Here is a 14,620-nt window from a genome sequence, read left to right as displayed (position 1 = left end):
ATGCACATTAAAGGTTTAAAAGTTTTCAAAAAATACTGATATCTTATGTTATACTCTAAAAATTTGACTTTATTGACATAGGGTATACCCTGGGTATTGAAATAATAAAAAAACAAACTCCCTTGTTTACTTGAAAATGAGTATCCAAAATTGAGAAACACTAGTGTATCCAAGTGTAAACCGGTAATAATAATTGAACTGATATATTTAACTATATAGTATCTCTCTTCACTTGAGAGACCAATTTACCTTGATTCAGTTAAATATTAGATTATTTCCCATTTTCTGCTTTTAGAACAAAAAATGAAAATATGAGAAAATATAAAAATAGAAGAAATAAGAAACAAAGATGCCTAATAAAACATTTCTTTATATATGCAAATAGCAACTTGAATTTTTAATAGTGAGGACCTTAAAAAATCAAATATTACATCAATATTCTGAATTCTTACCCCCAAACTGTAAATCCTATTATATATAAGCTTGATTTTTGAATCAATATTTATATTTTCTATTTACAGTTAAATGAATTAAATGTATCTTTATACAAGGTTAATTAATTTACTTCATTATTTTAAAATCTGTTTTCCTATTAACATTAAGATAACTTGTCAGGAGGCTTCCCAGGTGGTGATGGTGGTCTTCACCAGCCAGCCAATACAGGAGGCATAAGAGATGCAGGTTTGATCCCTGGGTCAGGAAGATCCTTGGAGGAAGGCATAGCAACCCACTCCAGTATTCTAGCCTGGAGAATCCCAGAGACAGAGAAGCTTGGCAGGCTACAGTCCAGGGAATCTGTCAGAAACAACTGAGCATGCATGAATGCAACTTGTCAAGATGAGCCATGATCCTTTAAAACCTGTTTTTCACACAGTGGACTGGGAACCAGTAGCATTGTGTAGGAGCTTGTAAGAGATGCCAGAATCTCAAAATTTCAAATATTCCTCAGAACCACTGGATGAGGATCTGCATTAAAAGAAAAAAAAATCCATCAAAAAAGAAAGCAAAATATGCATAGAAATGAATGAAAATGAAAACATGACAAACCCAAACCTATGGAATTCGGTAAAAGCAGTGCTAAGGGGAAGGTTCAAAGCAATACAAGCTTACCTCAAGAAACAAGAGAAAAATCAAATAAATAACCTAACTTTATGCCTAAAGCAACTAGAAAAAGAAGAAATGAAGAACCCCAGGGTTAGTAGAAGGAAAGAAATCATAAAAATTCAGGCAGAAATAAATGAAAAAGAAACAAAGGGGACTATACCAAAAATCAACAAAACTAAAAGCTGGTTCTTTGAGAAGGTAAATAAAATAGACAAACTATTAGCCAGACTCATCAAGAAAAAAAGAGAGAGGAATCAAATCAACAGAATTAGAAATGAAAATGGAGAAATCACAACAAACAACACAGAAATACAGAGGATCTTAAGAGACTATTATCAGCAACTATATGCCAATAAAATGGACAACTTGGAAGAAGTGGATGAATTCTTAGAAAAGTATATAACCTTACAGAACTGAACCAGGAATAAATAGAAAATCTTTACAAACCCATCACAAGCACAGAAATCGAAAGTGTAATAAAAAATCTTCCAACAAACAAAATCCCAGGACCAGCTGGCTTCACAGGTGAATTCTACCAAAAATTTAGAGAAGAGCTAACACCTATCCTACTCAAACTCGTCCAGAAAATTGCAGAGGAAGGTAAACCGCCAAACTCATTCTATGAGGCCACCATCACCCTAATACCAAAGCCAGACAAAGATGCCACATAAAAAGAAAGCTACAGGCCAATATCACTGATGAACATAGATGCAAAAATCCTTAACAAAATTCTAGCAAACAGAATCCAACAACATATTAAAAAGATCATACATCATGACCAAGTGGGCTTTATCCCAGGGATGCAAGGATTCTTCAATATTCACAAATAAATCAATGTGATACACCACACTAACAAATTGAAAGATAAAAACCATATGAGTATCTCAATAGATGCAGAGAAAGCCTTTGACAAAATTCAACGTTCATTTATGACAAAAAAACCCTCCAGAAAGCAGGCATGGAAGGAACATACCTCAACATAATAAAAGCCACATATGATAAACCCTCAGCAAACATTTTCCTCAATGGTGAAAAATTGAAAGCATTTCCCTTAAAGTCAGGAACAAGACAAGGGTGCCCACTCTCAAGACTACTATTCAACATTGCTTTGGAAATTTTAGCCACAGTGATCAGAAAATAAAAAGAAATAAAAGGAATCCAGATTGGAAAAGAAGAAGTAAAGCTCTGTTTACAGATGACATGATCCTCTACATAGAAAACCCTAAAGACACCACCAGAAAATTACTAGAGCTACTCAATGAATATAGTAAAGTTGCAGGATATAAAATTAGAACACAGAAACCCCTTGCATTCCTATACACTAAAAATGAGAAAACAGAAAGAGAAATTAAGGAAACAATTCCAATCACCATTGTAATGAAAAGAATAAAATACTTAGGAATAAATCTACCTAAAGAAACAAAAGACCTGTATGTAGAAAACTATAAAAGACTGATGAAAGAAATGAAAGATGACACAAATAGATGGAGAAATATACCATGTTCATGGGTCGGAAGAATCAATATAATGAGTATACTCATTTTCACTTGAGTATACCCAAAGCAATTTATAAATTCAATGGAATCCCTATCAAGCTATGAATGGTATTTTTCAGAGAACTAGAACAAATAATTTCACAATTTGTATGGAAATACAAAAAACCTCAAATAGCCAAAGCAATCTTGAGAAAGAAGAATGGAACTGGAGGAATCAACCTCCTTGACATCAGACTAGACTACAAAGCTACAGTCATCAAGACAGTATGGTACTGGAACAAAGACAGAAATATAGATCAATGGAACAAAATAGAAAGCCCAGAGATAAATCCACGAACCTATGGGCACCTTATCTTTGACAAAGGAGGCAAGAATATACAATGGAGAAAAGATCTCTTTAACAAGTGGTGCTGGGAAAACTGGTCAACCACTTGTAAAAGAATGAAACTAGAACACTTTCTAACACCATACACAAAAATAAACTCAAAATGGATTAAAGATCTAAATGTAAGACCAGAAACTATAAAACTCCTAGAGGAAAACCTAGGCAAAGCACTCTCTGGCATAAATCACAGCAGGATGCTCTATGACCCACCTCCCAGAGTAATGGAAAAAGCAAAAATAATCAAATGGGACCTAATTAAACTTAAAAGCTTTTACACAACGAAGAAAACTATAAACAAGGTGAAAAGACAGCCTTCAGAATGGGAGAAAATAATAGCAAATGAAGCAACTGACAAAGAATTAATCTCAAAAATATACAAGCAGCCCAATTCCAAAAAAATAAACGACCTTATCAAAAAATGTGCCAAAGAACTAAACAGACATTTCTCCAAAGGAGATATACAGACGGCTAACAAACACATGAAAAGATGCTCAACCTCACTCCTTATCAGAGAAATGCAAATCAAAACCACTGTGAGGTACCATCTCAAGCCAGTCAGAATGGCTTCTATCCAAAAGTCTACAAGCAATAAATGCTGGAGAGGGAGCAGAGAAAACAGAACCCTCTTGCACTGTTTGTTGGGAATGCAAACTAGTACAGCCACTATGGAGAACAGTGTGGAGATTCCTTAAAAAACTGGAAATAGAACTACCATACGACCCAGCAATCCCACCGCTGGGCATACACACTGAGGAAACCAGAACTGAAAGATACACATGTACCCCAACGTTCATCACAGCACTGTTTACAACAGCTAGGACATGGAAGCAACCTAGATGTCCATTAGCAGACAAATGGATAAGAAAGCTGTGGTACATATACACAATGGAATATTACTCAGATATTAAAAAGAATGCATTTGAATCAGTTTTAATGAGGTGGATGAAATTGGAGGCTATTATACAGAGCGAAATAAGTCAGAAAGAAGAACATTAGTACAGTATATTCATGCATATATATAGAATTTAGAAAGATGGTAACTATGATCCTATATGTGAGACAGCAAAAGAGACGCAGATGTAAAGAACAGACTTTTGGACTCTCTGGGAGAAGGTGAGGGTGGGATGATGTGAGACAATAGCATTAAAACAAATATATTACCATATGTGAAATAGATCACCAGTCCAGGTTTGATGCATGAGATAGGGCGCTCAAGGCGAGTACAATGGGATAACCCTGAGGGATGGAATAGGGAGGGGTGTGGGAGGGGACTTCAGGATGGGGGACAAATTTACACCCATGGCTGATTCATGTGAATATATGGCAGAAACCACTACAATATTGTAAAGTAATTAGCCTCCAATTAAAGTAAATGAATTAATTTTAAAAAAAGAAGCCATAAGATGACCATGCTTTTATGGGTATAACAGTTATTCAGTTAATATATAGCAGCTAATTTATGCCCAGATTAGGCACTTAAATAATTTTAATTAAATGAAACTTTGATACACTTAAAGAAAAGAAAAGCATCACACTTTTGGCTTGTATTGAATTGACTCTAAAATTACTTATTTTATTTTGCATTTACTTTACTCATCCACATCTCTACCATCTTTGAATTCTATTGAGAGCACATGCAAAATACATGATTATATTTTTAAAAACGTTGGCATACCAAACACCTAGTGTTTGTGTTCAAAAGCCCTTTAGAGTTTGGAGAATAGAATCATTTTCTCACCTCCACCATTTAAATCATGAAGTCAAATTGCATAGGTCAATCTTGGTACCCTGATGCCCTGGTCACAGTGGTGGAGTACATGACTTGTATTTAGACCATTGTACTCTCACCTCTAAGATTATCCAAATTAGAAAAAGTCTTCTTTTTCTAATGGTTCCTGGGGTGGGAAAACCTATTGAGGTATAAGCATGATGTCTGCCAAGCAGTTACATTTCTGTCCTCTGGGTTCAAAGTCCAGGGAGAAGGAAGCTGGGACATTAGAGCATCAGATCTCAGGTGAAGTGATACTGGTTGTCACATTTCAGATATTTTCAGCTGGGATGTTGCTAAAGAAGACAGCCCCAACTGATATAACTACTTTCCACAGACTTGTGAATCATCTATGCATTAATTACAGAAAGCATACAAGACTACTACTTATTATAAATGGAAGGAAAATACTAAGTCATTTGACATGCATATTAATTTATGAACATAGAAACTTGGAGGAAAGAAGAGTACTCAGAAATAATACTAGAAATGTTCATGCTGATGGATTTTAAAAATGCATAAATTGTTGTTTCTCTTAAAATTTATGAAATCTCTTAATTATAAAGTTCTTGAAGTTTATAATTTCTATTCTAGTTCACCCAGATTCATTGTTTGTCTTAGAGTGGCAGAAGATGTTTGAGATTTCCCTGCATTATGTATTTCCTCTGATGAAGGGTAAAGAATGATCACAGATTTACTCTCTGTCTCTCTCTCTCTCACACACACATTCATAAACCTCTCTTCCTCTCTCTCACACACACATGCATAAACCTCTCTCTCTCTCTCTCTCACACACACACACACACACACACACATACACATAAGTACACTCATTTTCTGCTTTTTTAATTAGAACCTGCTGAGAGGAAAATGGACCCTCGAAATCACTCCTTACTGACTGAGTTCATCCTCACTGGGCTCACAGAACAGCCACAACTCCAGCTGCGCCTTTTCCTCCTCTTCCTAGGAATCTATGTGGTCATGGTGATGGGGAACCTAGGCATGATCACACTGATTGGACTCAGTTCTCACCTGCACACCCCCATGTACTATTTCCTCAGTGATTTGTCCTTTATTGATCTCTGTCAGTCCACTGTCATTACCCCCAAAATGCTGGTGAACTTTGTGACAGAGAAAAATATCTTCTTTTACCCTGAATGTATGACTCAGCTCTACTTCTTTCTTCTTTTTACTATTGCAGAGAGTTGTATGTTGGCTGAAATGGTATATGACTGCTATGCTGCCATCTGTAAGTGCTTGCTTTATAATGCCATCATGTCTTATTATAGGTGCTTCCAGCTCACAGCAGCAGTTTACATCTTGTGCATCATTCATTTGACATTCCATACTTGCCTTATGTTGAGACTTTATTTCTGCAAGGCCAATGTGATTAACCATTATTTCTGTGATGTTTTTCCACTCCTGGAGCTATCCTGTTCTAGCATCTATTTCAAAGAATCATTGGCTCTAGTCTGTAGCTCTTTCAAAGTTCTGATTCCTGCCTTAACTATTCTTATCTCCTATATCTTCATCCTCTACAAAATCTTCCACATCCACTCCATAGAGGGCAGGTCCAAAGCCTTCAGCACCTGCAGTTCCCACATCTTCGCTGTTGCTGTTATCTATGGATCTGCAGCATTCATGTACCTGCAGCCATCATCTGTGAGTCCTATGAACCAAGGGAAATTGTCCTCTGTGTTTTATACCTGCATTGTGCCCATGCTGAATCCTCTGACCTACACTCTGCAAGATAGGGATGTCAAATTGGCCCAGAAGAAAATTCTGGAAAGTGGAAAATGTAGATGAATAGACTCCATGTTGGTGTTATATCAGAAATACCTTTGCTGAGATACATAATGTTTTAGCTTTATTGTTCAAATTTTTGAAATTCAGGATCATTTTCCCATACAATACATTTCCCAAATTCCCTCCAGGCTAATTCCTTTGAATTTGTGTTACATTGACTGTATAAGGAGAAATATAAAAAATAAAGTCAGAGACTCTTGAGAATTAAAGAAGTTACAGTGTAATATAAAAAAAGAATACAGACAACAAGAATCACTGATGATCATCATAATGTAATAACAATATTATTGAGATAGTATAAAATATCAAACTCTGTGTCCAACAGTTTATATTAGACAACTTTCTTTAATATTCATGATATTCTTTCAAGGCAAGCCCTAGTATCGTTTCTGTTTGAAAGATGAATAAATTGAAGCTTGTTTACTTTGAGTGAATGTCCATAGTCCCAAACATAATAAAGACAGAGGCTAGAATGTCTGGCTCCAAAAACTGTGATTTTACCCAAAGTAATCTATTGGCCTCAGGTAACTGTGGTTAAGTGTAAGGACTTCCCAGTAATTTCTTCTACTCATTAAGCTTCTATCTCCTGTGAGACTGTATTGTTTTTCACTAGATCTCTTCAATTTGATTTTCACTTTTATTTCATTTGATTTAATGAAAATAATCAAAATATTTCAAACTTGTGTTGATCAAGCAAAAAGATCAAATGCAGAGTGACTGCAGAAACTTATGGTAAGACTAATCAAAGAGATTAAAATTATCATGCTTAATGCCAACAATTTTACACAAGTAGTCCAACACATTTTTATCTCTAGGGGCTTCCCTGGTGGCTCAGTGGTAAAGAATACAGCTGCCAATACAGGAGATGTGAGTTTAGTCCTTAAGTGGGGAAGATTTCCTGGAGAAGGAAATGGCAACCCACTCCAGTATTCTTGCCTGGGAAATCCCATGGAGAGAGGAGTCTTGCGGGATACAGTCTACAGGGTCACAAAGTGTACATCCAAAAACAATCTTGCCACTAAACTACAACAATAAATTTATGTTAACAACTACTCATAATAACCCCAAATTCTGTAAGTTGTATTACTATCACACCCTTTTGCCACATAAGTTATAAACAATTGTCATTTCTCATCAGTTTTATCTTGGAAACATCATTTCTCTCCCCTCATATTGCTCCTTTTTAACTTCTGGTCATCAACATCCGGTAACTATAAATTCACATGGAGCTCTAAATACTCAGTGTCTTTTGCCTCGTCTCATTTCAAACCGTCTTTCTCATTACTGACAGATCAAAGTTCTTTGCGCAGTGTGCTGTCTTATTCACCTGTAGTGTCCAAATAAATGAATATATATATATATATATATATATGTATATATATATATAAAACTTAATATTATTTACCACCATGTAGTTCATTATCCACTCATTCATCAATGTCAAACATTCATTTTCAATTATTATGTATTATTTGACTTAATTTTCATGTTATTTGTCTTATTATTTGACTTAATTTACATTAGTACTATAAAAGAAGGCAAAATGGTTACAATTACAACTTCTACCTTAGGCATGATTCTTAGTATGTTATATATAGTCCAGATATATATAGTCCAGAATATGTATGTGTTTGAATATATATATATATATACACACACACACACACACACACATATATATATATATATATATATATATATATATATATATATATATATATATAAATCAGCTAAATCAGAACATAAACCCTGTCAGAACTGAAAGAATGACTTCTATGGGTCTCTTCAAATTTTTAATTTCTGAGTAATTATAGGATCTGTTTACTTCTTGTTTACATTCTTTCTATATCTGACCTCTACCAAACTCCAGCTCTCTTTCTCACTTCTTTTATTTGGCACAGTGAAGCAACTTCAACTGTAGTCTGTTCACTTATAAGGTGGCATTCCAGACACACAGTATTCTTCTCCAAACATATCAGAACCCTGCAACCACAGCAAACCCAAAGCTAAAAGATTTTTGATGCATGGGTATGGTGGATTTTCCTTGAATCTGAAAGAACTCCAGTGGGAGGTATTCAAAACAAGAGATCCTCTAGAACCTTGTTTCTCAGAGTTGTCTATAGATGAGAAATATTGGCAAAAATCTGAGAAATTTTATTTAAAATGTATAATCTCAAACCATACACGAGACTTACTATCAAAATCTGCTTTGGATCAAGATCCTTAGGTTATTCTCATGCACATTAAAAGTTGAGAAGCTTTTGATAAATATTGATATCTGACCTCACACACTAAAATTTTGACTTAATTGGCATAGAGTTCACCCTTGGTATTGAAATTAAAAAAAAACAAAACTTCCCTGATAATTTTTTAATGAGTTTAAATGAGTATAAAATTGAGAAGCACTAGCTTCCCTTGTGGCTCAGCTAGTAAAGAATCCACCTGCAATGCAGGAGACCTGGGTTTGATCTTTGGGTTGGGAAGATCTCAGGGAGAAGGGAAAAGCTACCCACTCTGGTAATCTGACCTGGAAGAATTCATGAACCCATAGTCTATGGGGTCACAAAGAATCGGAGACAACTGAGTGACTTTCACTTTCAATGTAACACAAGTATAAACTGGTAAAAGTAACTGACTCTTCTTATATTTAACTATAAGATCTCTCCTGACTTGAGTGTGCAATTACCTTGATTCAATCATTTCTAAGTATGGTTCCAATTTTCCTATTTTAGAACAAAAAGTGAAAATATAATATATAAGAATAGAAGTAACATGAAACATAAGTGCCTAATAAACTATTTTATATATGCAACTTAGCAACTAGAATCATTAACAGTGAGCACCTAAAAAAATAAAAAATTAAGTTAATATTCTGAATTCTTACCCCGTAACTTTAAATCCAATAGCATATAGATTTGAATTTGAATTAATATGTATATTTTGTATTTACATATAAAATTGATTAAATACATTTTTGTATAAGGATAAATGATTTACTTCATCATATTAAAACTTGTTGGCATGTTAATGTTAAGATAACTTGTCAGAATGTTGCCCAGTCCTCTAAAACCTTTTATTCACAGAATGGACTGGGAACTAGTAGCTCTGGCTAGAAGCTTGTACGAGATGCAGAATCTCAAGACCTCAAATGCTCCTCAGAACTGCTGGATGAGGATCTGATTTTGAAAAAATATCCAGGTGAATCTGTGAAGAAATCTTAATCACTAATTGATGAGTTTAAGACTGACAAAGAATCCCTCTTGAAGGGAAAAGTTAGACAACTGGGGCCATGCCAACTGTAACTGCTTCTTTTCTCAAGAGCTTGTCTCCTGAGAAGTGGAAATCCTTGGAGAGTATTTGAATCCATGTTATCTATTGCCTGGCATATATGAAATCCAGGACACACCTTCATAGCACAATGATCACAACCGCTCAGGGGAGAACTGAGAAAGGTGCAGATGTTTGCTCCCTTGAAGCTGAAGAAACACACACTAAGACAAAGTTAGAGATGCTGACCTGTGATGCATACCAGCTTCAAAAGGGGCTCTAAGACCTGGGCTGTGCTGGCCCTCTCGACAGACAGCAGAAAGCTGGGTAGCTATCATTCCTGACACCAATACAGAGCTATCTTCTGAGTCAAAGGAAGCATGTTGCAAATAAAATTTGGTGTTGAGATTTCCAGCAAGAAGAAAGGTGAGTATATTCATCTCACATTTGTGGCTTGAGACTATTAAGTCTGGAAATACTAATGTGAAAATTCAGGCAAATATTCCTCATATATTCATGTATGGGATTATGTATAAAATCCCATTTATATCCTCAGCACTATACAATTGCTTCTTATACAAAGGAGAATAAGTCTGGTTCGGTGCATCATCTGACTTACAGTATATCTCAAGTCTAAAAATGTGCTGTTTAGAAATGACAGTTTTTTGAACTTGAAGTAGGAAGGTTAAAACAATTACAAGGTGTTGGAGAATGTTTTCATGATGATTTCTAACAAATAAGATTGAAAAGAAAAGAGAACTTATTTAGCACACAACAGAGACAAAGAGAATTGGTAGGATTATTTCATGTGAAAAAAAGAAAAAAAAAAACATGTAAAAAGACAGACAGCAGCTACCTGCTTCTCCTTTAGCCTTCAATATTCCCCAGCATCAGAGTCTTTTCCAATGAGTCAGCTCTTCACATCAGGTGGCGAAAGAATTGGAACTTCAGCCTCAGCAACAACGCTGTCCAATGAATATTCAGGGTTGATTTTGATGGCACTCATAGGAAGTGGTAACAATGATATGGCAACATGAGGTAGACAGATGAGGCAGTTTGTGGCCGAAGGTGAAGAATTAAGAGATTCTGCATGTCACACTTTAAATCCCAACTATAGATGCCCTCTGTATAAGTCTATCTATATTTATATGTACACACACAAATGTATATATATATATGGATATGTACATTTTATGTATGTATGTATTATACTATGACTCATTCATCTATTCATCAGTTGCTGAACATAAATTTGAATTATTTCCAATTTGGATTGTTATGCATACAGCTGCCATGCATGTTTTAATGATGATAAACATGGCTAAATTTTTTAATAGAAAATACATTTATTATATTTGAAAATGAGGCTTTATAAATATTGGATTGAGATGTATTGTGATTCCATAAATAGACCCAGAGTTAAGTGATTATATAGGTCAAAAGGATACCTAAACAGTGAATCATTTCTATGGAACATTCTACTGCAAACGAAAAAAAAAAAGCAAAATGGATTCCTTCCAATGACTGTGTTTTTCTCTTTCCCCTCCAGAGACTCTGCAGACAGAAATGGCAGCAGAAAATCACTCCTCAGTGACTGAGTTCATCCTCGCTGGGCTCACAGAACATCCACAAATCCACCTGCCCCTTTTCCTTCTCTTCCTGGTAATCTATGTGGTCACAGTGTTGGGGAATCTGGGCATGATCACACTGATTGGGCTCAGTTCTCACCTGCACACCCCCATGTACTATTTCCTCAGTAACTTGTCTTTTATTGACCTCTGTCAGTCCACTGTCATTACCCCCAGAATGCTGGTGAACTTTGTGACAGAGAAGAACATAATCTCCTACCCTGAATGCATGACTCAGCTCTACTTCTTTCTTCTTTTTATCATTTCAGAGGGTTACCTGTTGGCTGCAATGGCATATGATCGCTATGTTGCCATCTGTAGCCCCTTGCTGTATAATATTACCATGTCCCATCAGGCCTGTTTCTCCCTCCTTTGTGGAGCGTATATGATCGGACTGGTATGTGCATTCTCTCACACAGGCTGCATGCTTAGGGTTCATTTCTGCAAATTAGATGTGATCAACCATTATTTCTGTGATCTTCTGCCCCTCCTAAAGCTCTCCTGCTCTAGCACCTATGTCAATGAATTACTGGTTCTATGTTTTGGTGCACTTAACATCTTTGCCCCCATCCTGACCATCCTCAGCTCCTACATCTTCATCATCTCCAACATCCTCCACATTCGTTCCTTGGAGGGTAGGTCCAAAGCCTTCAGCACATGCAGCTCCCACATCTCAGTTGTCGCTACTTTGTATGGATCTGCAGCATTTATGTACCTGCAGCCATCATCTGTGAGCTCCATGGACCAAGGGAAAGTGTCCTCTGTGTTTTATACTATTGTTGTGCCCATGCTGAATCCCCTGATCTACAGCCTCAGGAATAAAGATGTTAATGTTGCCCTGAAGAAAATGCTTAAGAGAATATTTTTGTGACCAGACATGAAATGAGCATGATATTTTAGATCTGGTCTTTGCTCATTACATTGCATGGATTTATGGTTCTGAGAGAGCCAATTCCTAGACAGGTTGATGAGAAGTCTGGGGGTCCCCAAGGAGAGAGGAGTCTGGAATTCTCAAGGAGGAGGAAAGGACAATTTTTTTTTTCCTTTACATTCCTTAGTCCTAGTCACATAAAACATTTTTATCTTTAAGCCTGGAACCGATAATTACACAACAAACAACTCAGTTTAAACTCTGTACTAAGGACTATATAACAACAATGTATCCTGCTTGAGGACAGTTTCTCCTTCCTGACAACCTTCTGGCTAATTCTGTTATCTTAAAATATAAATTGTGGGAGTGGGTCTAGTAAAATTTTCACAAACTTGAGACATTCTTTTGATTCATTGTAATAACTAATTAAAAGGCATATAACTCCATTGCTAACACTAGCAAGGGGGCACTCCCCATCCCCCTTCTGATATCTGTGTCAGAAGTGTTCTCTCTTTTATATGTTAATAAAACTTTATTACCCCAAAGCTCTGAGCGATCAAGCCTTGTCTCTGGCCCCTGATTGAATTCTTCTCCTCTGGAGACCAAGAATCCTGGTGTCTTTCATGGTTCAGAAACAACCTTTCAGTTCTCTTACTTCGAAATCTTTACCAGAGCTTAAAATCTGAGTTAAGAACTCCTTCATGCTTTGTAACACTGCTCAAACCAGTATGCCTCCTACAATGCATTTATTGTTTTGGTTATGCAGTTGCCTGCTTATTGTTCAAAATGCACTGAACTGTAATGTTCATAAAGGTCATCCCCATGCATGTATTTTACTGCCATATCTGCAGGACCTAAGATAGTTTATGGCACTAGAAAGACCTTGATAATTTTCTTATTTCTTTTTAAAAAGTATTTAGGTTGATGGGGTCGCAAAGAGTCAGACATGACTGAGTGACTGAACTGAACTGAACTGATGTGAAGTCATATATCTCTCATACTATCTTTACCCATTACTTTCTCCAAATATCTACACATCACTTTTAAATGTTAAAATCAATTAAATTTATACCTGAAGAGTTCTTCAAAGGTCTGCAATAAAACTGATGGCATCCTAAATTATTTCTATACAAAAATTTAGAAAAATGAAAAGTAGCTGCTATATCAAACCCCAGTGCAGGTAGTATACCTTATGAGCACCTGATTTCTTAAGTCATTTGATAAAGTTAACAATCCAATATCCTCAAAACAAAAACTCTTGGTTTTCAATCATGCAGCCTACATGTGTTAAAAAATAGTATGTATGTTTGATATCTGATGGGTCAACACAGCAAATCAGAGGTACATTGGTATTTGTAACTTGAATACTCCAGTCTAGAGTACCATGGTTTCCAATACCCAGACTAGAAAAGAACATCACCTATACTGACACTGAGAAAATTCTTAGCATGTAGAATTTTATCACATATAAATTAAAATTCAATAAATTTGATTTCAAGATAAAGTATGATGACCTATATTGCTGCAGTCAGAATTGTGGATCTTCCTAGATTGCCACGTTGAACCAGAACATGAATTTTTTTATTCCTCTATATATTAAGCAATCAACATTTAGTAAACTTTTTCACAGTAAGCGACAGATCTCTATATTATTCCTCAATATTTCTTTTACTTATAGAGTTAGATAAAGTCATCAACTTATTATACTTGTTTGGAACTTTTCATGTGGTTATGACAGTAAACAGTTGAAACCTTCCTGCAGCCTACATGTTAAAATGTTTCAAGTATTACTGTTTTATAAATACATCATGGCATCTAAATACAGTTAATAGAGGTCAATGAGAAAATAAAATCATTCAAATATTGCACACAAAGTTTTTTTTCTGTTTTTTTTTTTTAATTTATCTTATGTGAAATCGCTTTAGAAAATTCCTTTAATGCATGTCTTAAAATTTCCTAAAATTTTGAATTCTTACATAGCTTGACATGAAGTTCACTGGAGCTCTAATAAAATCTCTCACATTTTTGTTTCCAAGCTATAATCTAACAAAAATGATAAATTACAACTATATGGCACAATTAAACACTTGAGAGTCAATGGGAGAAAAAGGACTTGCTAATTGTAACTTTTCCCAAGAGCTGATACTTGTGGGATATGATCCTAATGGGAGATCATTAGCATTACTTGTTCCTCATCTTTTGTTAGCATCAATACTCGGAGTATAAATCACAGTTCATATCAGGCAACCATTGCAGAGGGCCATCAACTTCAACCAGTGATTCAAAGTTATTACA

The 14,620-nt window shown here is 35.6% G+C and overlaps 2 protein-coding genes across 2 annotated transcripts; both read left to right on the top strand.

Annotated features, from left to right (window-relative positions):
• The first annotated feature begins 5,599 nt into the window (after positions 1 to 5,599).
• Positions 5,600 to 6,559, top strand: LOC122705229. Its single transcript, XM_043920471.1, has one exon. The coding sequence runs from the start codon at positions 5,624 to 5,626 to the stop codon at positions 6,557 to 6,559; it is 936 nt and encodes a 311-aa protein (XP_043776406.1). The 5' UTR covers positions 5,600 to 5,623.
• A 4,796-nt stretch (positions 6,560 to 11,355) lies between these two features.
• LOC122705218 (olfactory receptor 8G1-like) lies at positions 11,356 to 12,325 on the top strand. The gene has a single exon (XM_043920461.1). It carries the CDS (start codon positions 11,393 to 11,395, stop codon positions 12,323 to 12,325), a length of 933 nt encoding a protein of 310 aa, XP_043776396.1. The 5' UTR covers positions 11,356 to 11,392.
• The last annotated feature ends 2,295 nt before the right edge of the window (positions 12,326 to 14,620 follow it).

The sequence above is a fragment of the Cervus elaphus genome, chromosome 2, assembly GCF_910594005.1.
Source record: "Cervus elaphus chromosome 2, mCerEla1.1, whole genome shotgun sequence".
Classification (NCBI taxonomy): Eukaryota; Metazoa; Chordata; class Mammalia; order Artiodactyla; family Cervidae; genus Cervus; species Cervus elaphus.
This window is presented reverse-complemented; position numbering and strand designations above follow the sequence as displayed.